This window comes from Sminthopsis crassicaudata, chromosome 6 (assembly GCF_048593235.1).
Source record: "Sminthopsis crassicaudata isolate SCR6 chromosome 6, ASM4859323v1, whole genome shotgun sequence".
In the NCBI taxonomy this organism is placed as follows: Eukaryota; Metazoa; Chordata; class Mammalia; order Dasyuromorphia; family Dasyuridae; genus Sminthopsis; species Sminthopsis crassicaudata.
Genome location: NC_133622.1, coordinates 7,667,355 through 7,694,477, shown reverse-complemented (window position 1 = coordinate 7,694,477; position 27,123 = coordinate 7,667,355). Strand labels below are relative to the sequence as shown.

At 41.4% G+C, this 27,123-nt stretch overlaps 1 protein-coding gene across 1 annotated transcript in view; it reads right to left on the bottom strand.

Moving 5' to 3' along the window:
* CD38 (CD38 molecule) overlaps positions 1-27,123 on the bottom strand; it is an 89,885-nt gene that overhangs the window by 17,794 nt on the left and 44,968 nt on the right. Inside the window, exons 2-5 of the mRNA XM_074276280.1 lie at positions 22,908-23,034; positions 17,708-17,843; positions 14,983-15,065; positions 4,884-4,957 (exon numbers count right to left, since the gene is read on the bottom strand). Of these exons, the coding sequence (XP_074132381.1) occupies positions 4,884-4,957; positions 14,983-15,065; positions 17,708-17,843; positions 22,908-23,034 (420 nt within the window). The remainder of the gene's footprint in view (positions 1-4,883; positions 4,958-14,982; positions 15,066-17,707; positions 17,844-22,907; positions 23,035-27,123) is intronic.

Sequence of the window (27,123 nt, the reverse complement as noted above, 5' to 3'; positions counted from 1 at the left end):
CTCCCAATCTGTGTCAATCTCTGTCTCTTAATCTCTGTTTCTCTCAATCCTTCTCTGTCTTTCTCAATCTATCCCTGTGTCCCAATCTGTCTCAATCTCTGCCTATCTCTCCCTGTCTCTCAATCTCCCAATCTCTGTCTCTTAATCTCTATCTGTTTCTCTCAATCCTCTGTCTCTTTCAATCTCTCTGCTTCTCAATCTCCCAATCTCTCTATTTCTCTCTCTCTCTCAATCCCCCACTCTCTCTTAATCTGTCTCCTCCTTCTCCCTCTATGTCTTCCCTCTCCCTCTCTGGGAGGTTGGAGGTGGAGGGAAGGTGGGAGGTGGTGGGAGGTGGTGGGAGGTGGTGGGAGGTGGTGGGAGGTGGTGGGAGGTGGTGGGAGGGTGGGAGGTGGTGGGAGGTGGTGGGAGGGTGGGAGGTGGTGGGAGGTGGTGGGAGGGTGGGAGGTGGTGGGAGGTGGTGGGAGGGTGGGAGGTGGTGGGAGGGTGGGAGGTGGTGGGAGGTGGTGGGAGGTGGTGGGAGGTGGTGGGAGGGTGGGAGGTGGTGGGAGGGGTGGGAGGTGGTGGGAGGTGGTGGAGGTGGTGGGAGGTGGTGGGAGGTGGTGGGAAGGTGGAGGTGGGAGGGTGGGAGGTGGTGGAGGTGGTGGGAGGTGGTGGAGGGTGGGGAGGTGGGAGGGGTGGGAGGTGGTGGGAGGTGGTGGGAGGGTGGGAGGTGGTGGGAGGTGGGAGGGGTGGGAGGTGGTGGGGAGGTGGTGGGAGGTGTGGGGAGGGTGGGAGGTGGTGGGAGGTGGTGGGAGGGGGTGGGTAGGTGGTGGGAGGGTGGGAGGGGGTGGGGAGGTGACAGTGAGCGATAAATGTATACATTGCTATAGAGCAATATATATTATCATCTTCTTATCCTCCCTCCCACCCTCCCTCCCTCCCCTCCCTCTCGCCTCCCTTCCCCTCCCCTCCCGCTCCCTCCCTCCTCCCTCCTCCCTCCCTTCCCTGCCCTCCCTCCCTCTCCTCCCTTCCCTCCCTCCCTCCCTCTCCTCCCTTCCCTCCCTCCCTCCCTCTCCTCCCTTCCCTCCCTCCCTCCCTCTCCTCCCTTCCCTCCCTCCCTCCCTCTCCTCCCCTCCCTCCCTCCCTCTCCTCCCTTCCCTCCCTCCCTCCCTCTCCTCCTTCCCTCCCTCCCTCCCTCTCCTCCCTTCCCTCCCTCCCTCTCCTCCCTTCCCTCCCTCCCTCCCTCTCCTCCCTTCCCTCCCTCCCTCTCCTCCCTCCCTGTCCTCCTCCTCCTCCTCCCTCCCTTCCCTCCCTCTCTCTCCTCCCTCCCTGTCCTCCCTCCCCTCCCTTCCCTCCCTCTCTCTCCTCCCTCCCTGTCCTCCCTCCCCTCCCTCCCCTCCCTCCCCTCCCTCTCTCCCTCCCTCCCTCCCCTCCCTCCTTCTCTCCTCCCTTCCCTCCTCCCTCTCCTTCCCTTTCCTCCCTCCCTCCCTCCCCTTTGCACACTCAAACACTCCCTCTCACTCGCACAAACACCCTCCCTCTCGTCCTCACTCGCACACTCAAACACTCCCTCTCGTCCACTCACTCGCACACTCAACACTCCCTCTCGTCCTCTCACATCGCACACACTCAAACACCCTCCCTCTCGTCCACTCACTCGCACACTCAAACACCCTCCCTCTCGTCCACTCACTCGCACACTCAAACACTCCCTCTCATCCTCTCACTCGCACACTCAAACACTCCCTCTCGTCCTCTCACTCTCACACTCAAACACTCCCTCTCGTCCTCTCACTCGCACAAACACCCTCCCTCTCGTCCACTCACTCGCACACTCAAACACTCCCTCTCGTCCTCTCACTCGCACAAACACCCTCCCTCTCGTCCTCTCACTCGCACACTCAAACACCCTCCCTCTCGTCCACTCACTCGCACACTCAAACACTCCCTCTCGTCCACTCACTCGCACACTCAAACACCCTCCCTCTCGTCCTCTCACTCGCACACTCAAACACTCCCTCTCGTCCACTCACTCGCACACTCAAACACTCCCTCTCGTCCTCTCACTCGCACACTCAAACACCCTCCCTCTCGTCCACTCACTCGCACACTCAAACACCCTCCCTCTCGTCCACTCACTCGCACACTCAAACACTCCCTCTCGTCCACTCACTCGCACACTCAAACACTCCCTCTCATCCTCTCACTCGCACACTCAAACACTCCCTCTCGTCCTCTCACTCGCACACTCAAACACTCCCTCTCATCCTCTCACTCGCACAAATACCCTCCCTCTCGTCCACTCACTCGCACACTCAAACACTCCCTCTCGTCCTCTCACTCGCACAAACACCCTCCCTCTCGTCCTCTCACTCGCACACTCAAACACCCTCCCTCTCGTCCTCTCACTCGCACACTCAAACACTCCCTCTCGTCCACTCACTCGCACACTCAAACACTCCCTCTCGTCCTCTCACTCGCACACTCAAACACCCTCCCTCTCGTCCACTCACTCGCACACTCAAACACCCTCCCTCTCGTCCACTCACTCGCACACTCAAACACTCCCTCTCATCCTCTCACTCGCACACTCAAACACTCCCTCTCGTCCTCTCACTCTCACACTCAAACACTCCCTCTCGTCCTCTCACTCGCACAAACACCCTCCCTCTCGTCCACTCACTCGCACACTCAAACACTCCCTCTCGTCCTCTCACTCGCACAAACACCCTCCCTCTCGTCCTCTCACTCGCACACTCAAACACCCTCCCTCTCGTCCACTCACTCGCACACTCAAACACTCCCTCTCGTCCACTCACTCGCACACTCAAACACCCTCCCTCTCGTCCTCTCACTCGCACACTCAAACACTCCCTCTCGTCCACTCACTCGCACACTCAAACACTCCCTCTCGTCCTCTCACTCGCACACTCAAACACCCTCCCTCTCGTCCACTCACTCGCACACTCAAACACCCTCCCTCTCGTCCACTCACTCGCACACTCAAACATTCCCTCTCGTCCACTCACTCGCACACTCAAACACTCCCTCTCATCCTCTCACTCGCACACTCAAACACTCCCTCTCGTCCTCTCACTCGCACACTCAAACACTCCCTCTCGTCCTCTCACTCGCACAAATACCCTCCCTCTCGTCCACTCACTCGCACACTCAAACACTCCCTCTCGTCCTCTCACTCGCACAAACACCCTCCCTCTCGTCCTCTCACTCGCACACTCAAACACCCTCCCTCTCGTCCTCTCACTCGCACACTCAAACACTCCCTCTCGTCCACTCACTCGCACACTCAAACACTCCCTCTCGTCCTCTCACTCGCACACTCAAACACCCTCCCTCTCGTCCACTCACTCGCACACTCAAACACCCTCCCTCTCGTCCACTCACTCACACACTCAAACATTCCCTCTCGTCCACTCACTCGCACACTCAAACACTCCCTCTCGTCCTCTCACTCGCACACTCAAACACTCCCTCTCGTCCTCTCACTCGCACACTCAAACACTCCCTCTCGTCCTCTCACTCGCACAAACACCCTCCCTCTCGTCCACTCACTCGCACACTCAAACACTCCCTCTCGTCCTCTCACTCGCACAAACACCCTCCCTCTCGTCCTCTCACTCGCACACTCAAACACCCTCCCTCTCGTCCACTCACTCGCACACTCAAACACTCCCTCTCGTCCACTCACTCGCACACTCAAACACCCTCCCTCTCGTCCTCTCACTCGCACACTCAAACACTCCCTCTCGTCCTCTCACTCGCACACTCAAACACTCCCTCTCGTCCTCTCACTCGCACACTCAAACACTCCCTCTCGTCCTCTCACTCGCACACTCAAACACTCCCTCTCGTCCTCTCACTCGCACACTCAAACACTCCCTCTCGTCCTCTCACTCGCACACTCAAACACTCCCTCTCGTCCTCTCACTCGCACAAACACCCCCTCTCGTCCTCTCACTCGCACAAACACCCCCTCTCGTCCTCTCACTCGCACAAACACCCTCCCTCTCGTCCTCTCACTCGCACAAACACCCTCCCTCTCGTCCTCTCACTCGCACACTCAAACACTCCCTCTCGTCCACTCACTCGCACACTCAAACACTCCCTCTCGTCCACTCACTCGCACACTCAAACACTCCCTCTCGTCCACTCACTCGCACACTCAAACACTCCCTCTCGTCCACTCACTCGCACACTCAAACACCCTCCCTCTCGTCCTCTCACTCGCACAAACACCCTCCCTCTCGTCCACTCACTCGCACACTCAAACACTCCCTCTCGTCCTCTCACTCGCACACTCAAACACTCCCTCTCGTCCTCTCACTCGCACACTCAAACACTCCCTCTCGTCCACTCACTCGCACACTCAAACACTCCCTCTCGTCCACTCACTCGCACACTCAAACACCCTCCCTCTCGTCCTCTCACTCGCACAAACACCCTCCCTCTCGTCCACTCACTCGCACACTCAAACACTCCCTCTCGTCCTCTCACTCGCACACTCAAACACTCCCTCTCGTCCTCTCACTCGCACACTCAAACACCCTCCCTCTCGTCCTCTCACTCGCACAAACACCCTCCCTCTCGTCCTCTCACTCGCACACTCAAACACTCCCTCTCGTCCTCTCACTCGCACACTCAAACACTCCCTCTTGTCCTCTCACTCGCACACTCAAACACTCCCTCTCGTCCTCTCACTCGCACAAACACCCTCCCTCTCGTCCTCTCACTCGCACAAACACCCTCCCTCTCGTCCACTCACTCGCACACTCAAACACTCCCTCTCGTCCACTCACTCGCACAAACACCCTCCCTCTCGTCCACTCACCCACATCCTCACATACACGGACACACTGCGCCCCCCTCACAACACGAGGTACCTGCTGTTTCCAAAGGGCTGGCTGATTGAGCCATTGAGCATCACATGGACCACCCCACAGGCTGCTTCTGCAAACTGGAACAAGGCCCCATTATTGAGTGGGAGGGGGTTCAGGTTGCCCCGGAGCTCACGGAGAACGAGCTGGGCACTCTGAACAGGGAGATCAGAGGACAGGAGGGGAAGCCGAGCGCTGCTGGGGGGTGTGGGGACTGAAAGAAGGAACAGCTGACTGTCCCAGGATGATCCCAGGATTTCAGGATGTGGGGGGCTGCAGTATGGACCACAGAGGGAGACTAGCAGTCTGAGTTTGGAGTCCCTGCCAACACCCACTGACTTCAACACAGAGATGGGCCGTGGCCGGGTCTAGTCTGGGGCCCTGCCTTTGGGATCCCGCTGGTTAAACACGGGAGATGGGACACGGCCGAGTCTGGCCCCGGTCCTGGCCCCTGCCTTTGGGTGGCTATGGTGGATGGAGATGTTCACGGGCATTTATGCTCCGTCCCCAGGGCTCACATCCACCAGACTGGCAATGATGATAGTCAGGTCCAACATGGCACTGCCCTCTGAAGGAAAATGGCCAAGGGGATCTGCCCCTCCCAGAGAAGTCTTGGGAAATGTAACATTTGTTATGCCCCAAATTCTGTAAGCAAAGATGGTGATTCCTTTAGCAAATGAACAATTGCACATGGGTTTCCTTGTTCTAATTTGGTCAGAGAGCAATATTTTCCATTTTTCTGGATTCTGGGGAAGTTTTGGAAAGCAGAATTTAAAGGCAATATAATATAGCATAAAAAGAAATGGAGGGGAAATGAGGAAAAGAATGGAGGAGAAGGGGAGAGAAAGAAAAAAAAGGGGGGGTGGAAGAAAGTGTTGGATTGCCCATTCTTATACTTAGCAGTCATGTGACCCTGACTGAGTAGCATGCTTTCTCCTGACCTCAGTTTACCCATCTCTGAACTCGGGAACTTGGACGAGGAGGTTTCTGGCTCTTCTAAATCTAACTCCTCGCACTTTTTCTCTTCACTCCATTGTCTTTTCTCACATGTCCTACCCTCCTGGATGTGGCTTGTAATGGCAAAAGGAGGCAAAGGCCCAGACCCCAGAGAACCCAGGACAACGTAAATTGATACCAACATTGCCAATCACTTTTTACTCCTGTCATAATGAGTCAGTATATATTACCTGAATCTAAAGTTGATGTTTAACTCCATTTAAGCTCTAGACTGGGGTCTCTGGGTCCATAGTGCTCGGAGTATCGAGTCTGGGGGAAGACTCATCTTCCTGGATCATCAGATCACTTCCCAGCTGGGTGAACCAGGGCAAGTCACTAAATCGGTCTAAATAACTAAGGGGAGGAGGAAATGGCAAACTCCTCTAGTATCTTGGCCAAGAAAATGTCAAATGGGGCCCCAAAAAACCCAACTTCATCCTAGACGAAACTCATCTTCCCCCATCTTCATTGTCCGCATCTCCCCCATCTTCATTGTCCACATCTCCCCCTGCCCCCAGATTCAAACACGGAGACATTATATTTTATTTTAAATGAGTTGAGTGGAGAATGGGCAGAACCCCAGAATGCGGGATGCACTAATAATAATGCCTTAGACTGAAAATCAGAAGAAATAACAGCTGGGATTGGAAACAAGTCTGACCAATGCGGACTGCAGTCGTCTTCTCTGGAAGATGAAGAGTTGGATTATGTGAGTTTCCTTCTAGCGCTTACATTTTATGGATTTTGTGGATATATATATAATACACATAATTAACAGTTACAAAAAAAGAAGCCACTGGGTTGGGCAATTCCACAGCTCAAGATCTCTCTGACTTAAGGGTAGTACAAGAATTATTCCCATTTTATAGATAAGAAAAATGAGGCTCTTCAACCTGCAGACTATCACATTTCTAGTGATTAGCAGAGCATTAAACCTTGGTGGTCTTGCTCTGTATTCCATGAAATAGAAGGGCTAGAGCTGACAGATTCCACCCTTTCCAGAAAGCTATGATACCCTGGAGTTTTTAATTATCTTTTCCCCAAGAGACCTCACTTTTCTTTAATATGTACTAAGTCTCATGCATTTATCATGTCCTATTTGCTATCTGCAAGCCTATAGTTGAATAGATGGATTTCACAATCAAAAATAATTTGTACTATAGTTATTCTTTTTTATATTCATATATATATATACATATACTTTTTTTTGCCCTGAGGCACTTGGTGTTAAGTGACTTAAGTGACAAGTCACACAGCTAGGAAGTATTAAGTGTCTGAGGTCGGATTTGAACTCGGGTCCTCCTGACTTCAGGGTTGATACTTTATCCGTTGTAGTTATTCTGGAAGGCAAAACCCACCCATCCATCTGTAGGCTTACAGAGGGCAATTATTTCCTTGCCTTTACCTCATGACCTAATATAACGCTCTGGATACTTCATTAAGGACATTCGATTTCATTAGTGTGCTCACTTCCTCACCTAAAGGAGATTGGGAAACTTATGAATGAAGTTTTATTAAAATATTTCTAAATGACTACTGTGGCCAAAAATGCCGTCCCCCTGAGGCCAGCCCTGGGATGGGCCTGCCTGAGCAGAAGTAAGCTGATTCTTGGATGACAGACACATAGTCCACCCCTCGGCCTGGCCCCAAAGCCTTCCAGATGCCAGAACTTGATGAATCTCTGTTTTGCTGGCAGAGCCTTTGAGAACTTGGGTCACCATCACACCCTGACAAAGCATCAGAGCAAGGGTTTGGAGAAAGACGTCCTTACCCAAGTAGGAAGCTGAATAAATAAACTGAATTTGTAGTTACTGTTATCATCGTTACTTGACATTCATATGGTATTTTATATTCATTATTTCATTTGATACTCATAACCCTGCAAATGGGGAAACTGAGGCTTGAAAACAAAAGGCTGTGATGTTGCTTGTCACATCTCTGAGCCCAGCCCCTTTGCTACTAGAGGTTTGTCTTTCATAAGGAGGCAATGAATTGAATAAGGGTCTGGATTAGGGCAAAATGGGGTTTTGTACTCTTCTCTACATCAGGTAAAAATCCTGGCAAGATAGAGTGCAGAGCAGCCCTGCGGCCTTCTGGACAGCTTGACTATTGTCTTCCAAGTCTACAAGGGCAGCAATTCAGAATGTTTGTGATGGACCAGGTTTTGTTTTGGGTTTTGTTTTCTGGTGTTTTTGTTGTTGTTGTTGTTTTTTAATGTTAAGTCTAGTGGCCAGGAAAGAAATAGCTGGAGACTGGACAACATATGCAGCAAGGTTGGGAAGATCTAAAGAGATAATAGAACTGCTGCACATGAATTGCTTCTGTTTTGGTTTTTATCAGAGAACTGTAAGAATGTACCAACTGCAAATGAAAGCAGGCTGTTCTGTCCTTTCACCAGAAAAGGTAAGAAGTCTATTCCACATAAATCAAACCTTGCCCCAGTGTCTATAGGACCCGAAGACCTACCCCAATGAACAGGCACAAAAATAGAAAGTTTACCTAACAAAGGTTAGCCAAGAGAGCTGGCAAAATGAAGTGATAGAATTGGATCTGACTTTGAGCAAATTCAAGGGAATTTGGTGATAACCTATAGAGTGTATGATATCTTTATGCAATATGCATATAAACATCATGTCACCCTCTAGAAGAAGGTGACAGGGTGAAAGGAACAAATTTCTATTTTCCAGGTCATCAAAAAGAATGAATGGGGAAATGAAATATAAAGGAATAAAGGATAGAGTGAAATGCTCCTGTGTATCAGAAAGCTGAAGGCAAAAAAATGTGCTACAGATAAGGAAGGAAAGAAGAACGCATCTTTTAACTAATTTGGAGCTAAGCTAATAGAGACAAAAGAGAAAGAAGTACACTGTCCTGGGAGAAGACAGTCTTTTGTGCTACAAGAAATATGATGTGCATGCACCAGGTAAGAGGTCTCCAGAAACTGATTATAGGAAGTAGATGTCAATAGAAGTAGTTAGCCACAGCTTGCTGAGTATTCTAGTGACATTTGTTGGGAAAAAAATTATATCACCAAAAGGATTCTGTAAAGCACCATGTAGTCATGGGGTAAAAAACCCATCCTTACACAATTCAGAGGCACAGGTGGTGTTTTTAGCACTATTCTTACAGGAAGAAAGGAAGGTAGATATGGGAAGTAAAAAGCTCTCTAAGAAAGATTTTTACCATATTTAATATATATTGGGTTATTTGCTATCTTGGGGATGAGGTGGGGAGAGGGGGGAATTGGAACAAAAGGATTTGTTTGGGTTAATCTTGAAAAATTATCCATGCATATCTTTTGAAAATTAAAAAGCTTAAAAAAAAAGTATATGAGAATTTTTGGAGAATGGAATAAAATATGGGAACTCTAGCTTCTTGTCCAAAGGAAAATCTAAGGGTGAGCAAAAGCATATTTACATGAATTCTCATTAGTATGATCTGATGAGAAAGGATATTATCTGCCTGATATCATAGGTATTCCAATAATTTTGATATTAATTCTTGAGAAAATCCTAGAATAGATCCTTAAGAAATTCTCTTAGTGAATGAACATTTAGAAAAGGATGAGGGCAGCTAGGTGGTGCAGTGGACAGAGCACCAGCCCTGAATTCAGGAGGACCCGAGTTCAAATATGGTCTCAGACACTTAACACTTCCTAGCTGTGTGACCCTGGGCAAGTCACTTAACCCCAATTGCCTCAGGGGAAAAAAAAGAAAAGGATGTGATGATTACACAGAACCAGAAATAGTTCCAGTTTAAATACATTTAAGAAAAGCATATTGTACATTCTCATTATTCTCATCAAAAAGATGGTGAAAGGACAGAAAATAAATTCTTGCAAATTGAAGAAAATTCTCATTTTTAAAAGAAAAATATGGAAAGAATATGGCTAGGTAATACACTAATTTATATAGATTTTGAATAGTCTTGATCAGAGAATAGTTGTTAAAATTCAATGTCAGCTTGGAAGATTTTCTCCTGGAGTGCCCCTGACATCCTATTGGCCGTGGGTTGTTATAAATTTTTATTATAGCTTTTTATTGACAAAGCATATGCATGTGTAATTTTTCAACATTGCCTCTTGCAAAAATTTGTTCCAACATTTCTCCTCCTTATCTCCACTTCTTCCCCTAGATGGCAAGTAGTCCCACACATGTTAAATATGTTAAAATATCTTAAATACAACATATGTATACATATTTATACAGTTGTTTTGCTACACAAGAAAAATTGAATTTAGAAAGAGAGTAAAAAATAATCTGTGAAGAAAAACAAAAACACAATCCCACAGTAACAGGAGTGGAAATGCTATGTTGTGGTCCATACTAATTTCCCAGCCTTCTTTCGCTGAGTGTAGCTGGTTTTGTTTATTACTGATAAATTAGAACTGATTTGGATCCTCTCATTGTTGAAAAGAGCCACGTCCATCAGAATTGATCCTCATATAGTATTGTTGTTGAAGTGTATAATGATCTTCCGGTTCTTCTAATTTCACTCAGCATCAGTTCCTGTAACTAGAACGCTCTGAAATCATCCTGCTGGTCATTTCATACAGAACAATAATATTCCTTAACATTCATATACCATAATATACCCAGCCATTCTCCAACTGATGGGCATCCATTCAATTTCCAGTTTCTAGCCACTATGAAAAGGGGCTGCCACAAACATTTTGGCACATACAGGTCCCTTTCCCTTCTTTAATATCTCTTTGGATATAAGCCTAAGTGGTAATAATATTACTGGTTAAAGGGTATGCACAGTTTGATAACTTTTTGAGCATAGTTCCAGATTGCTCTCCAGAATGGTTGGATCAGTTCACAACTCCACCAACAATGCATCAGTGTCCCAGTTTCCCCACATCCCCTCCAACATTCATCATTATTTGTTCCTGTCATCTTAGCCAATCTGACAGGTGTATAGTGATATCTCAGAGTGGTCTTAATTTGCATTTCTCTGATCAGTACTGATTTGGAGCACCTTTTCATATGGGTAGAAATAGTTTAAATTTCTTCATCTGAAAATTGTCTGTTCATATTCTTTGACCATTTATCAATTGGAGAATGGCTTGATTTCTTATAAATTAGAGACAATTCTCTATATATTTTGGAAATGAGACCTTTATCATAACCTTTAACTATAAAGATGTTTTCCCAGTTTATTGCTTCCCTTCTAATCTTGTCTGCATTAGTTTTGTTTGTATGAAAGCTCTTTAAATTGATATAAAGAAATTTTTTCTATAAGCCCGCATTGAATGAACTAAGGAGGTTTCATATGCTAGCTCTCTTCCAACATTTGGAAGGTTGTCATATGTGAAAGGTATGATACCTTTTCTGTTTGCTCCCCCAGCCCCAGAGAGGAGGACATTTAGTAGAAGTTGTAAAGGGACAGATTTAGATTTAAAGAGAAAGGAAAAAAACTCACCAATTAAGCAATTTATAAATGCAACAAGCTGTTTTGGGTTCCCCTTCACTGGAGGTCTTTGAAGCAGAGACTGGGTCACTACTTGTCAGAGATGTCATAGTACTGAAATCTCTTCCAACTTGAAATGTTAATATTTTCCCCCCTTTTACGTTACACAGCAGTGAGTACATGATTTAGTGAATAGTAGGGGAAGTATGAAGAGTCAATATTGAAGAAAATGAACAATGAAGCTGCTGGCATCAGATTTCTACACAAAAAATCTAGGGTAAGTCAAGTCAATAAATGCATTTATTAAATACCTACTACATGCCAGGCACTGTGCTGAATGCTAGGGACATAAAGAAAGGCAAAAATGATCTGTGCCTTCAAGGAGCTCACGATCACATAAGGAGAAAATGGGCAATAAATAGAGTGAACTAGATTTCCTAATTCATGGAGGCAATTTGAACTCAGTCTGAAATATAACTTTGGAAAGAGAAACCTTATTCAAAAAAGAACAGACATCTCACTACTAAAAATTAAACACCAATATAATGGTTCTTTTCTTAATTTTGTTTTTGTTTAATTTTTCTAGACTAGGTCTCCCTATCTCTCTCCAGGCTAGAAGGTGCTCAGCATAGTAATAACAAACTTGGTGCAGGTATATGATTGATTTAATCTGCCAATCTAAGAAATCCTGAGCCCAAGAATTCCACCAACCTCATCCCCCACCTCAGGAGTTGTGAGTACAAAAGTGCATCAGTACACTCAACTACCGATGCATCTGTGTCTTAATTTGCTAGTTCATCTTTAATAGGTAGAGGTTGCCACAAGGGGAACCGTTATTCTAGATCTGATTCTAACCAATAGGTAGAACTACTTCCTTTAGAAGAAATGAAGTGGAACAAAAGGGTGTGTGACCACTCTATCACAGAGTTTGTGTTGGAGGAGACAGGAAATCTGGATATAGTCTGATACACATTCTAGATTTGGTGAGAACAGTGTCCAAAAAAAAAAAAAAGAATAGTCGATTAGGAATGAGAGGGATGGAAAACTCTTAAAAGTGGTATTCTGACAACAGAAAAGGGGGAGGTGACAAAAGAAACTGATGTAGCACCACAGGGAATGGATTGCCCAGCTCATTTTAAAATATGCACCTAAAGCAATCCTCAGGGGGAAAATCATATCTTATAAACATACACTGACAGAAAAGAAAAAGAGAAGTAGTGAATACATATTCATTTTAAAAAATAAAAAGGTAAAAATAAACAAACCTAAAATAAAAGCAAAAGAAGATATTAAAAATTAGTTGAAGAATACATAAGGTGGAAACCAAAAAACCTCCCAGAAATAAAACTAAAAGCTACGACTTGGAAAAAACTAATAAAATTAACAAATCGTTAGCTAATGTGATTGAAAATTAAGAGGGTAGTAAGTCAAATCAATAAAATAGCTAAGATAAAATCATAACAAAACAATAAGAATTAAATATAATAATCAGAACCTATTATGCACAATCATATACTAACAAAACTAAGGCTACAAAGTAGAGTGCCTTTAATATATATAATTCTGGAAATACTAGCAACAATAATGAAATATGAAATGAGAAGAAAAATAAAAGGCATAATAAAAGTAGGTAGAAAAGAGCTAAAACTGTATCTATTTGTTAATGATATGGTGTCATACTTGGAAAAATCCCAGGAGATCAATCAGCAAAGATATTAATTAGATAATTAATAGCTTCAGTAAAATTACAGATGAAAAAATAAACCCTCAAAAATAGACTGCATATCTGGAATTTATGCCCAAAAAGTTGTCAAACTGTGCATACCCTTTGACCCAGCAGTGCTACTACTGGGCTTATATCCCGAAGAAATACTAAAGAAGGGAAAGGGACCTGTATGTGCAAGAATGTTTGTGGCAGCCCTTTTTGTAGTGGCCAGAAACTGGAAACTACATGCATGCCCATCACCTGGAGAATGGCTGAATAAATTGTGGTATATGAATATTATTGACTATCGTTTTTCTGTGAGAAATGACCAGCAGGATGATTTCAGAAAGGCCTGGAAGAGACTTACATGAATTGATGCTGAGTGAAATGAGCAGAACCAGAAGAGCATTATACACTTCAACAACAATACTGTATGAGGATGTATTCTGATGGAAGTGGAAATCTTTGGCGAAGAAAAAATCTAATTCAGTTCCAATTGATCAATGATGGACAGAATCGGCTACACCCAGAGAAGGAACACTGGGAAATGAATGTGGACCACTTGCATTTTTGTTTTTCTTCCCAGGTTATTTTTACCTTCTGAATCCAATTCTTCCTGTGCAACAAGAGAACTGTTTGGTTCTGCACACATATATTGTATCTAGGATATACTATAACATGTTTAACATGTATAAGACTGCCTGCCATCTGGGGAAGGGGGTGGAGGAAGGGAAGAGAAAAGTCAGGACAGAAGTAAGTGCAAGGGATAATGTTGTAAAAAAATTACCCATGCATATGTACTGTCAATAAAAAAGTTATAATAAAAAAGACTGCATTTTTAAATATTAACAAAATCTAAGAAGCAATAATAGTAAGGAAAATCCCATTCTAAATAATTACAAAAAGCCCAAAGTATCTAGAGAACAATCCGTCAAAACACATGAGCTTGCATAAGCTCGTGCACAAAATACTTCTCAATGATAAAAAAAACAAAACAATTTAAATACCTCAAAGAACATTTAGTGTTCATCACTGGGTCATTCTAATATGACAAAGATTAAAATATTGCCAGAGTTAATTTCCATTTTTAATGCTAGGTTTACCAAATCACCAAAGGAATACTTTATAGATTTTGTTAATATCAAAATTCATTTGGTAAATGATGTGCTTAGAAAATGGAAGCAAAAGAATTAAATTGAGGGTGAAGGTGAAAGAAGAGCATACTGTACTTCCCAGCAAGAATAGCACCAGGAATTCAAAATCCCAGAATGAGTTGAGGCTGGAAATGAATAGTAAAGACAAGAAAGCATGGTTTGGGTTTGGTTGTTTGCTTGTCTTATTGGTTTTAGCTGGGTTGTGGGTGGGAAAAAGATGAAAGAAATAATACCAGCAAGCAAAAGGTAGATGAGATAATTGCCATGGATGACAGTGACAAAATTGAGCTACCATTTTGCTTTGCTTTTCTCTTCTAAAGAGAATGATCTTTATACCAGGAAGGACAGACGAAAATGGTTATGGGTGATTAGCGTGGAAGAGTAATCCACATTAGATGGTAACAATAATTCACTAACATAACTGACATCTGCCATTGGTAAGTGGTCATTTAAAGGAGAACACGATTTGCAGAGCATAGCACTCCACAAATCTAAGCTCTCCCACCAATTATCCATGTGACTTGGACTAATTAATCACTTAATCTCTCTGGACCTCCATCGATAAGGTCCTTTCTGGCGCTAAATTTATGCTCCTCACAGTTGCAATTATATTATAGTTTATATCTTACAAAGATGTAATCTCACAGTGACTTTGCCAAGTAGGTTAGACAAATAGGATCGGCTCCATTTCACAGATGGGGAGATCGGGGCTCTGAAGGGATTTGGCCAGAATTGTTTGTTAGCATCCCAATCAGGACTCAAAATTAAACCTACTATCTTTTAAGTCCAAGGCTCTCTATATTACCTTCTGAAGCTAAGATTCCTACAAAATACTTACAATTCTAGACGCCATCTTCCAATATACTGAGTTGGGGTTGTTGGCACATTCAAGCCAGTGTGGGCAAGACTGATAGTTCATTTCTGAAAGACATTTTATGCAGAATAATGGAGGTTGCAAAACATGTTTCATAACACAGTAAAGACAGAAAAAATTTACAAACCAAGCGGATGGAAGGCTAGATTTGGCATCTGAAGACCTGGGTCAGGATCTCCACAATACTTATTAGTCCAAGTGTTGAACCATTTTGAATCTATTCCCTCTCTTTAGCAAGTGAAGACATTTGGGCAGCAAGGTGGCGCATGGTTAGAGTACCCCACTTGGAGCCAAGAAGCCCCGAGTTCAAATCTGGTTTCAGACCCTTATTAGCTACGTGGCCTTGGGCAAAATACTTACCCATTTGCCTCAATTCCTCCTCTGTAAAATAAACTGAAGAAGGGAATGGCTAATTACTCTAGTATCTCTGTCAGGAAAACCCCAAAAGGATTCCCAAAGAGTTGGACATGACTGAAAAATGGTTAAAAAACAAAGATAACATAGTATCTATGGAACACAGTCAATGTTGAAAATCTATGGAAATGTGAATTACTCTTGTTCTTTTTTTCAATAATATCAGGCAAAAATATTGAATGTATGGGCAAAGAGATTTAGTGTCAGGATATCTGTTTGAATCCCAGTTTTGTTTCTTGCTAGCTGTAGCCCTGAGCCAGTTATCCTTTCCCTGTCACATGAGGAAAATGGACAAGAATGTCTAAGGTGGCTAGCTCATACTCGTAGGAGCTATAAAAAAATACCTGAAAACCTTCTTTGATAGAAGGTGAAATATAATCCTTAAATGAAAAAATTTAGGGATGTGATCTACCAGCAGATATATCACTCTGTACTCTTACAAATTCCAATAACTTTCTTATTTGTACTTAATTCAGACTGGAAGATAGAAATAATTCTCTTTGAAAAATGAAATTTAAATTATTTTAAAATCAATTGAAATATGGAAGTAGATAATTATATCTTTTAACATAAAAAGCAGCCAATTTCTCAAGTTGGGAAATAAACAATTACACCATTTAATCAAAATATTTCATTTTATTTCCCTAAAACCAGAAGAAAAAAAAACTGAGTTTGTTACCAGATAATTGCAATTCGGTGAACTTTTAATCAACCATCGAACATTTCTCATTAAAAAGCTTGGAAATGTTTTTCAATTCTCAATTTTGTTAACTGGATTTATTGTTGCTATAAATCATCTCCACCCACTTTGGTTATTTTCTAATTTGCCAGGTTTTATTAAGAACAGCATTTGCTGTGACACATGGAAAAATGAAGGAGGCATCAGGATAATAAAAACACAGAAATAAATGGGAATATCTCAGATGGGGTTATGAAGTTAGGTTTGAATCATGAAAAAGGAAAAAGTCACCTCTGGCTCCTCCTTTAATAGAAAATCTCACCTTTTTAGGTCTTGCATTTCCCTTCCATATAGAATGAATGTCAATCCTCCCTAACTCCCCATACTTTGCTAGGTGTGGAAGCTCCAATTCCCAAACTCCAGCACTTTTTTCAGCTTTCATTTGAGACAGCTAGGTGATGCAGTAGATAGAGCACCAGTAATGAAACCAGGAGGACCTGAGTTCAAATCTAGCATCAAATACTTGACATTAGCTGTGTGACCCTGAGCAAGTTACCTAATCCTTATTGCCTTACAAAAAAATGGTAACAAAAAGCTTTCATTTAACAAACCGAAACCTGAAGTTCCTTCACAAAAACACATCAAAGCTCAATACTTGATCATGTAAAAGTGGAAAAATCCTTAGAGCTAGAATGGATCTTGGGGATCATCAATAATACCCTCTAATTTTATAGATGAGGAAACTGAGTCACAGGGTAAATATCTTGCTGAGGGTCATGATGGTTAATCAGCCTCTTTCACTTTCCCCCCTTAAGCTACTCCAAAATAAAAGAGGAAAATATAAAAGACAAGGGAGGCAACACAATGTTGCAGAATCTGAGAGACTTAGTAATAATTTAACTTGTTGGGATTCAGTATCTCACTGTAAAGCAAAGAGGTTGAGCTAAATGATCTCTTCCATCTCGAAGACAAGATGATTCTGAATTATGGGAATAGCTCAAAACAAAATGTTCAAAAAACCTTCTAAAAATTTAAAGTACTCATTTTCTTAGAGGAAGTATTCTAGAAATCAGAATATAGGAGCAAAATGTCTAGAGTAGAGAAACATTCAGTTAAAGGAATCCTGGGTGATTGAGAGTCGGGTTAGCAAGGTGAGAAAATGGATTTTCAGGAAACATATTTTGAGAAAGATGAAAACTATTTTTTACAAGAACACAGGGAGTTGCACAAATAAACTGGATGCCACTTAAAGACCTAAGATTCAAAACAATTCTGTGACAGGGGATTGAACACTGGATTCATGATCAGAAGACCTGATTTTGAGTCTTGGCTCTAACACTGACAGAGGAATCAACAAAAAGTTATTTTATTTATCTGAATCTCAATTTCCTCATTTTCAAAATGGGTTAATAATACTTAGACTACTTGCCTACAGGGTTGTTTTGAGGAAAGTAATCTTGTAGGGCCACAGAAAGTATCAATATTTCCAGAGATGGGCTCATATAAGATCAGTTTTCACAAACTGATCTTATATAATATCAGAACCTGGACTTCTTTCATTTTGAGTATTCTTAATGAGAATGTTAAACCTCTCACCTGGACTTGAAGGGCTTCCACACCACATGAGTCCATCAGCCATGTAACCCAGCAACGTGTCCTCCAGAGTGAGCAGATCGCCCCGGACTTTGGTGTACCGATGAGCCAGCTCATTGGTCTTGCTCCAAAGCAGGGTCTAAAAAAGAAGGAGCAGTTGGTCTCTCATTATCTATCTGGCCCTCTCCGCCAGTCAGGTCTCATATAGACAAATGGCTTTCTATCTGGATCTCTTAGGAAAGATATTGCAAACTCTGCAGTGCCCAGGGAAGAGTGACTAGGACAGTGAAGGGATCAGATCATTATATTCTAAGAGGAAAGTTTGAGCAACTGAGAATATTGAACTTGGAGACTTCACAGTATATGATTGTGGTCCTAAAAAAATATAAAGGCATTGTGTAAGACAACAGATTTTGGTTCAACTTAAGAATAACTTTCTTTTTGCACAAGAAAGATTCAGGAATATCCTGGTTCAAGTTAGTTAGGCACTATTAAACTGTGTGACCCAAAGTGTTAACCTCTTTGTGCCTCAGTTTCCCCATCTCTAAAATAGGATAAGGTACCCATCTTACAAGGTTGTTGTGAGGATTAAATAAGATAATATCTGTAAAACACTTTGCAAATCTTAAAGTACATAATGTAAAGTATTATTGTTATTTGACACAATTAGACTTGGGAAGTCTTAAGGTAGAGTGGTTAAATAAGTATTAGTCATAGATGTTATAAAGGGGAATCTGGACTATGAGATCCAGCTGTAATCCTGTAAGGGACTTCAGAGATCATCCAGTCCAACTCTTTATTGATGAGTAAATTGAGGCAGAGAAGTGATTTGTAGGATTCAAACCTATTCTTCTTGATGCTATTATGACACATTGAGATTGTAATATTCATCATTAGTTGGCTTTTGACTATGAAAGATGACAGATTGTGGAATTGGGGGAAAAGCCAGGAATAATTGTATTTAGGAACCCTTTTTCCTAAGCTCTCTTATATCTTCTTAAACAGGTCTTTCTTCTTTTTTAACAATCCTTTTTGCTCTGTAAAACTGGGCAACTGCTATTCAATGCCACCCCTATTAGGAATTGGCTGTATTGTCCCAAGTGACTCAGGTTCCCTTCTGAGCCTGACTTATTTTTATTTTTTGCCTATAAAATGAGGACTTAGACAAGATAATCCCTACTATCTCATATCTAAAATTCTGTGAGAACAGAAGTAATTAAGTAAGTTTCTCAAGACCACATGGCTAGTTAAGTTTTCCACAACACTTGCGATCCTGTGGTTGGAGAAAAACTTTGTGGAGCATCCTCTAAATTCCCCTTTGCCACAGTAGGAAGTCAAGGAGAATTTAGGCAGTCCAAAGGGAGATAATCAGAACAGATATATGGTTGTAAGCCCTAATGAAAGTATATCACATACCCACCATATTGCATTTGGACCTCTGCTCTTGGATATGGAGTGGAAATGTGGCTCAGTGGATAAACTTGGGTCCAAATTTTGCCTTCAGTACTTACTCTTATGTGACCCTGGACATATCATTTAATTTCTTAATGATTGGACCCACACTTAACACTGTACACCAACATAAGATCAAAATGGGTCCATGATTTAGACATAAAGAATGAGATTATAAATAATATAGAGGAATACAGGATAGTTTACATCTCAGACCTGTGGAGGAGGAAGGAAAACTAGAGATCATTATTGATCACAAAATAGAAAATTTTTATTATATCAAATTAAAAATCTTTTATACAAAAAAAAACTAATGCATACAAGATTAGAAGAAAAACAATAAACTGGGAAAATGTTTTTTACAGTTAAAGGTTTTGATAAAGGCCTCATTTCCAAAATATTTAGAGAAATGACTCTAATTTATAAGAAATCAAACCATTCTCCAATTGATAAATGGTCAAAGGATATGAACAGACAATTCTCAGATGATGAAATTAAAACTATTTCCACTCATATGAAAGTGTTCCTAATCACTACTGATCAGAGAAATGCAAATTAAGACAACTCTGAGATACCACTACACCCCTGCCAGATTGTCTAAGATGACAGGAACAAATCATGATGAATGTTGGAGGGGATGTGGGAAAACTGGGACACTGATGCATTGTTGGTGGAGTTGTGAAAGAATCCGGCCATTCTGGAGAGCAATTTGGAACTATACTGAAAAAGTTATCTATGCATACCCTTTGACCCACCAGTACTGCTACTGGGCTTATATCCCAAAGAAATACTAAAGAAGGGAAAGGGACCTGTGTGTGTCAAAATGTTTATGGCAGCTCTTTTCGTAGTGGCTGGAAACTGGAAAATGAATGGATGCCCATCAAATGGAGAATGGTTGGGTAAATTATGGTATATGAAGGTTATGGAATATTATTGTTCTGTAAGAAATGACCAGCAGGAGGAATACAGAGAGGCCTGGAGAGGCTTATATCAACTGATGCTGAGTGAAACGAGCAGAACTAGGGGTCATTATACACTTCAACAATGATACTGTATGAGGATGTATTCTGATGGAAGTGGATATCTTCAACATAGAGAAGAGCTAATTCAATTCCAATTGATCAATGATGGACAGAATCAGCTACACCCAGAGAAGGAACAATGGGAAAGGAGTGTAAACTGTTTGCATTTTTGTTTTTCTCTCCAGGTTATTTTTTTTCCTTCTGAATCCAATTCTTCCTGGGCAACAAGAGAACTGTTCAGTTCTGCACACATATATTGTATCTAGGATATACTATAACATATTTAACATGTGTTAAATCTGGAGGGAGGGAAAGGAAAAGTCGAAACAGAAGTGAGTGCAAGGGACAATGTTGTAAAAAATTACCCATGCAGGGTTCTGTCAATAAAAAGTTATAATTATATATATAAAAAAGAAACAGCATTGAAAAAAATTAATTTCTAAATGATTTAGGCAATTCTCTAAGACATGGCTTCTTTATGATAAATGGGTTGCAATGTGCTGATCCTGGGGGTTTTAATAGAAGGAACTCTATAAACAAAGAAGTCACAGATCCTTCACATATTACATGTTTTCCCAAGTCTATTGTTATTGTTGTTTGTCCTTCTTTCTGGAAGGGAGGTGAGGCCGTGACATGCAAGTGAACTAGACTGAAGTGAAGGAGGGCTGGACAAGGTCACCTCTCTTATTTTTTCCCCAGAGCCAGCTGGATCCCTAATCTTGAGAGGAGGAGTATGACCTGGGTCACTTTGCAATATACTTCTCTTAGTCAAGAAGATAGGAATCTTTCCTGTGAGCCAACCTTGAAAAGAAGGAGCATCAGTTTCTCTTATTGATCCTTTCAGTTGATATTAAATTATTGATATTAAATTGAAATTTAGCTCGTATTTAAGTAGTGCTTTTAAAGCTTTCAAAGCACTTTTCTTACAACCATTGCGAGTGCAGTGGTGTAAATACTGTTATCTTTTACAAATGGGGAAACTGAGACCAAGACAGGCTCAGTCATTTGTCCAAGGTCACACATTTGCCAGATGATTGATCCCAAGCCAGGATAGCCCAAGGAAAAAGCAGAAAGTGAGTGGAATTTGTCTTTCCCAAAAACTTTCTTTCCCCTCTTTCCAGATACCCAGGAAGAGCTATTTTTCATCTAAAGCTTGCTCTCCCTGACTTGGTTCCCCAAATTGGCCACAGCCCTCCATCTGGAGTTTTTTTTTTCCCTCCACTCTTACCTCCACTGTGTGCCTGCCATTTCCAAAACCTACCTCAGGGAAGGTGACAAAGTTTACACTTATGGGAGAGGGGGCTAGATCATCCAACTGCTCCCCAAACAATCCTCCTTCCTTCCCAGTGGACCCAAATACATTTGAATGTATTCTGGAGGTGGCCCTTTCCTTGTGGTTTAATGCTAAAGCTCAGAAATTCAGGCCAAGAAAAAAAAGATGTGCTCCTCTAGGATGATTGTGGGAGGAAATCCTGGAAAAGAGAGTCTTGTCCCAACCATCAAATCACATGTCGATATAACTGCCTTCACTAATACCTACTAGGGTCCTTGGTCCCTGTAAAAGAACAAATAGTGACTGAGCATTTGTTGGGTGGAAGGCACTGGTTTTGATGCAGAGGTTTCTCTTGGAAGTATAAAACCTGATTCCTCATAAAGTTTATAATCTGCTTGAAGGGAAAAAACTAAATAAATGCACATGGGGAGGCAATAAATCAGAAGGGAGATGTGGACACTAAGTGCTAAGAGATCTCTGAGGGGGAGATATCATGGCAGTCTAGGGTAGACAAGAGGAATGCCGCAGTGGAAGGGAGATCCTATAGCTAACTTGAAGCAGAGGAAAGCCTACTCTTTAGAAGTTTTAGGGAGTACAGTGGCCAGGAATAAGGGAGGATTTAAAGAGGCTGTTATTCCTCCAATTTTCATTATGCCCCTTCTGTATATAAGGTCCCATGCTAGATATAAGGGAAATAAAAACAACAACAACAACAACAACAACAAAAATACTGTGTAGTCATCCCAGACCTAATTAATGCTTTGTCCTTCTCTATGTAAGACAGCAGAAACTAACCAGATCACCTTGGACTTGGGAGATGAGTTCAAATCTAGACACTCAAACCAGCTAGAAAACCCTTAGTCTCAAAATCTCCACCAATATAACAAAAATGGTATTATTTCTCTCACTTACCTGGGTCCTTTGAAAGCCTTATGGCACTATACAAATGTGAGTTATTATTATCACATAAGGCATCGTCTCTCCCCTGATGTTTAAGCTCTAGTGCGGTGATAAATTACTTATTGATAACTATAGTATCTGTTGTCAGGTCATAAAATTATTTTTCTGCTACAATTCCTCACTGCAGTGGCTCTTAAATCAAGGTGGCTTTCTCCAAATTACAACTTACATTTTTTTCCATGGCAGTACAAAACGTCTCCGGTGGTTGGACAGTATTTCATCCCTTATAAGATCATGTCATGAAAGTCCCTGTTGCTATAGGCAACCCGTATCCAAGCCTATCTACCCCAGGCCTTCTTTAGCACAGAGTGGCCTACCCTGTGAAGGTGAGCATAGTCTTTGGGATATCTTCTACCACATCAGTGCTGCTGCCTTTTCTTACTTGCTGAGTATTAATATTTCTTTTTAAATGACTTCATTAATAACACAAAAGTAGATCTGACCAGAGTGATTCAGGATACAAATGTGTATCTACAAAGTTTAAACAGTGACTTACCTTATTACAAGGTATAGGATGAGCAGCCAACGCCATTAGTGGCTGATAATCTTGTTCTGTAATGTTGCATGGGTTCTTGGAAATGAATGCATTTTGAAAAGCGTTCCATATTTTTAGACAATCCTTTCTGCAGAAAAAAAAAAAAAGAAAATATCTTTATGTAGGGCCCAATTCAAAAAAAGAATATTCAATTCTTTAACATCAACCATCAACAAAGGATTTAAGTGTCATTTCTTGGATATTTAAATACTAGGTTGAGTTGGAGAGTTGATAAAGATCTTACTTTTTTCAATTAAAAAAAATCAGTCAAATTTGTATTGACTTCTATGAGATAATAACAGTAATTCATTAATAAAGTACTTTCAATTCCCAATCCCTCGAATTTTGTCCGCCTGCATTTTGGATTTCCTTCACAGGCTAATTGTACATTATTTCAAAGTCCGATTCTTTTTGTACAGCAAAACAACTAGATATGTATACATATATTGTATTTAATTTATACTTTAATATATTTAACATGTATTGGTCAACCTGCCATTGGGGGGGGGTGGGGAAGGAGGGGGAAAATTGGAACAAAAGGTTTGGCAATTGTCAATGTTGTAAAATTACTCATGCATGTATCTGATAAATAAAAACTATTAAAAGAAAAAAAAAAGAAAGTATTTTCATATTTACAAACTATTTTCCTCGCCAAAAATACTACAAAATAATTAGTACAAAAATGGTTTATCTCCGAGAAGGCAAATAGCTGGCTCCATGGTAGATAGAGTGCTGGTCCAAGAATCAGAAAGACTTTCTAAGTTCAAGTATGGCCTCAGATACTTAGCTAGTGATCCTAGGCAAGTCACTTAAGCCAGTTTGCCTCAGTTTCCTTATCTGTTAAATGAGCTAGAGAAGGAAATGGCAAACCACTCTAGTATCTTTACCAAGAAAACCCCAAATAGAGTCATGAAGAGTTGGACTTGACTGAAGTGATTCAACAACAGTACAATTTTATAAAAGAGGAAATTGATGACTTGTTCAAGGCCATGCATTTAGAGAGTATCAGAGTCTGGATGCAGTGGGAAGAATACTGAAGTTGGAATAAGTGAAGCTGGATTCCAAACCAGATCAAGAACAAGTCTTGTAGGAGGCTTAGCTAAACCATGAAGGACATAGGTCATTTCTATCTTTTCATCTCTATTTCCTAGGTCAATGCCTTATATAGAGTAGGTGTTTAATAGATATTGGTTGGATTTAAATAGACTTCCCCCAATAAACCCAGGTCAGCTTTTTCCATGCAGTGCCCAATGCTTTAGACCGATTTCTCCATAAAGTTTTCAAAGTTTCCTGGATTTATTTATCCTCAGATTCTTATATGCAAAATAATTTAAAGGGGAAGGGAGGGAAATCTTCATAAATTAAACAAAATTTCAATCTAAGAAATGGTTGAATATGTTACAGTAAAAATCTATGTGGTCCAGTAAAAACCTGTGTTGTTTTTGGCCTCAGAGGATCTGAACTTAAACCCTAGATCCTGGACCTCATTTGACCCTTGTGCCTCAGTTACTCATCTATAAAGTACAGAGATTATAGGAAGTCACTAAATTGCATACATTTTGACTAATAATAATACCATGAGGCCTGTACTGTCAATGGAATAAAAAAAAAAAAAAAAGGAAAAGGACCCATATGATTAAAAATATGTACAGCAGAATTTGTTTTAGTAGCAAAAGAACTGGACAATAAACAGGTTTCCATCTATTGGGAAGTGGCTAGAAAAATTCTGGTACATAAATGAAATAGAAAATTATTGGGTCATAAAAATGAGAAAATGGAAAACTAATATGAAATGATGCAGTGAATTGGGCAGAACCAGAGCAATCTATATGACAAAATCATTAGAAAGAAAAATAATTTCTAATGATCTTTGAACTGGAAATGCAGAATAAAATAGGTTATAAGGGGAAAAAAGTAACTTTGAAAGGTAAGTTTCAATGTGATGACAGACCACAGTTCTTCCAAGGACCAATGATGATGCATATTATCTCTTGGCACCTCTTGGGAGAGGGGTGATGGGACAAGATGCAGAATGAGACACATCCATGGACACATGCAATGCAGACATTTGAGTTCATTGACTACAAACATTTGCCCCTTTTTCTTTCTTTTTTACTTGGCAGGAGTGGGAGTAGAGGGAAGAAAGGAAAAGGGAAAAAATACTTGTTAAAAGCTAGGAAAAAAAATTTTCCAGCAAGTATTTCTGACAAAGGTCTCATTTCTAAAATGTATTCTTACAAATATGACACAATGCTTTATATATTATCCACCAATTGAATAAATATTCATATCAAAGGATATGAATAATTTTCAGATGATGAAATTAAAGTTATCTATAGTCATATGAAAAAATGCTGTAAATCACTATTAATTAGAGAAATGCAATTTAAACAACTGTGGAGTACCCCCTCACACCTCTCAGATTGGCCAAGATGACAGGAAAAGATAATGATAAATGTTGGAGCGAATGTGGGAAAACTGGGACACTGATGCATTGTTGGTTGAGTTGCGAAATGATCTAATCATTCTAGAGGGCAATTTGAAACAATGCCCTAAGGGGTATCAAACTGTGCATAATTTTAAGTCAGCAGTGCTATTAATCCCAAGAAAATCATGAAGAAGGAGAAAGGATCCACGTGTGCAAAAATATTTATATCAGCTCTTTTTGAGGTAACTAAGAATTGGAAAATGAGTAGATGCCCATCATTTGGGGAATGGCTGAACAAGTTGTGGTATATGAAGGTAAAGGAATATTATTGCTCTATAAAAAATGATGAACAAGCTGACTGTAGAAATACCTAGAAAGATTTATATGAGCTGATGCTGAGCAAAACAAGCAGAACCAAGAATAGATTGTACACAACAGCAAGAAAGTGCAATGATCAACTAAGAAAGACTTGATTCTTCTCAATGGCTAGTGATCCAAAGCAATCCCAATAGACTTGGGACAGAAAATGCCATCTGAATCCAGAAAAAGAACTATATTCATTTCTTTTTTGTTTCTTTTTTAATCTTTTCCATGGGTTTTCCCCTTTTGCTCTGATTTCTCTCTCGCGACATAATTTAGAAAACAATGTGTACTTAAATTAAATAAATCAAAATGCTTATTAAGTGAAAGAAATAATTGTAAAATAAAATTTAAAATGAAATGAAATGAGGTAGATGGATAAAATGCCTTTCAAGGTCCCTTCTAGCCCATGATGTTTGGACCATAAGATACAAAAGAACTTTAAAGTCCATTTGCCTCATCTTACACAGGGGAAATGAGAACTCCTTCTCCAAGTCAAACAGGAGCAGAGTCAGGACTCAAAGCCTTGTTTCCTGATTTCCCCATCCTGCTACCTTCCCTCTAGGAGTATATATGTGTAACTGGAATAATCTGTAGCCAGGCTACCTTTGCCCCAAGTATTGGATCACCAATCGAACTTGGGCATGATGGCATACCACAGGCAAGACATTTATCTGGGTCTTGGGGTGAGGAAGGTAACCAAGTTAGATTTATCTGGGAGAGTTTTATGGAACAATACAAGTTTCTCCTATTTTCATTCACTCCATGGAAATAAAGAAAGTGGCTTCTACAGTCCAGTCCCTGATGGCCATGGCACTTTGTCCCCATACCCTGTCTGAATCCTGCAAGCATGCATCCAAGCTTAGGACATGGAAGAGAATTCAAAAGCTACCCAGGGAGGTTAGATTAATGGCTACATGGAAAATAAGGCCTTGAATTTCTCAATGAAAACATCTGCCTTCATGAACAAAAAATAACCTATTTCAAGTGTTACTATTCTTTGGAGTTTGAGATTCACACTAAGATATGTGAAAGGTTATCTATGTGGAGGGGAGCAGGACGAGCCAAGAGGAAGCCATGGAGCAGGCAAGACTCATTCACCCATTCTCGGCTAAGGATTCCCCCCTTACTAACCTGACTCATGTGGTCATCAGTTTATTATATCTATTGTCATTTTTCCCATCTCCCAATCTAGCTTCTGGGGCAGTGGATAGATCATTGGGCTTGGAGTCAAGAAGACTCATTTTCACAAGTTCAAATTCTACCTCAGTCATTGATTGTATAACTCTGAGCAAGTCATTGTTTGCCTCAGTTTCCTCAACTGTAAAAACAAGCTGGAAAAGGAAATGACAAAAAATACTTCATTACCTCTACCAAATGGGGTCACAC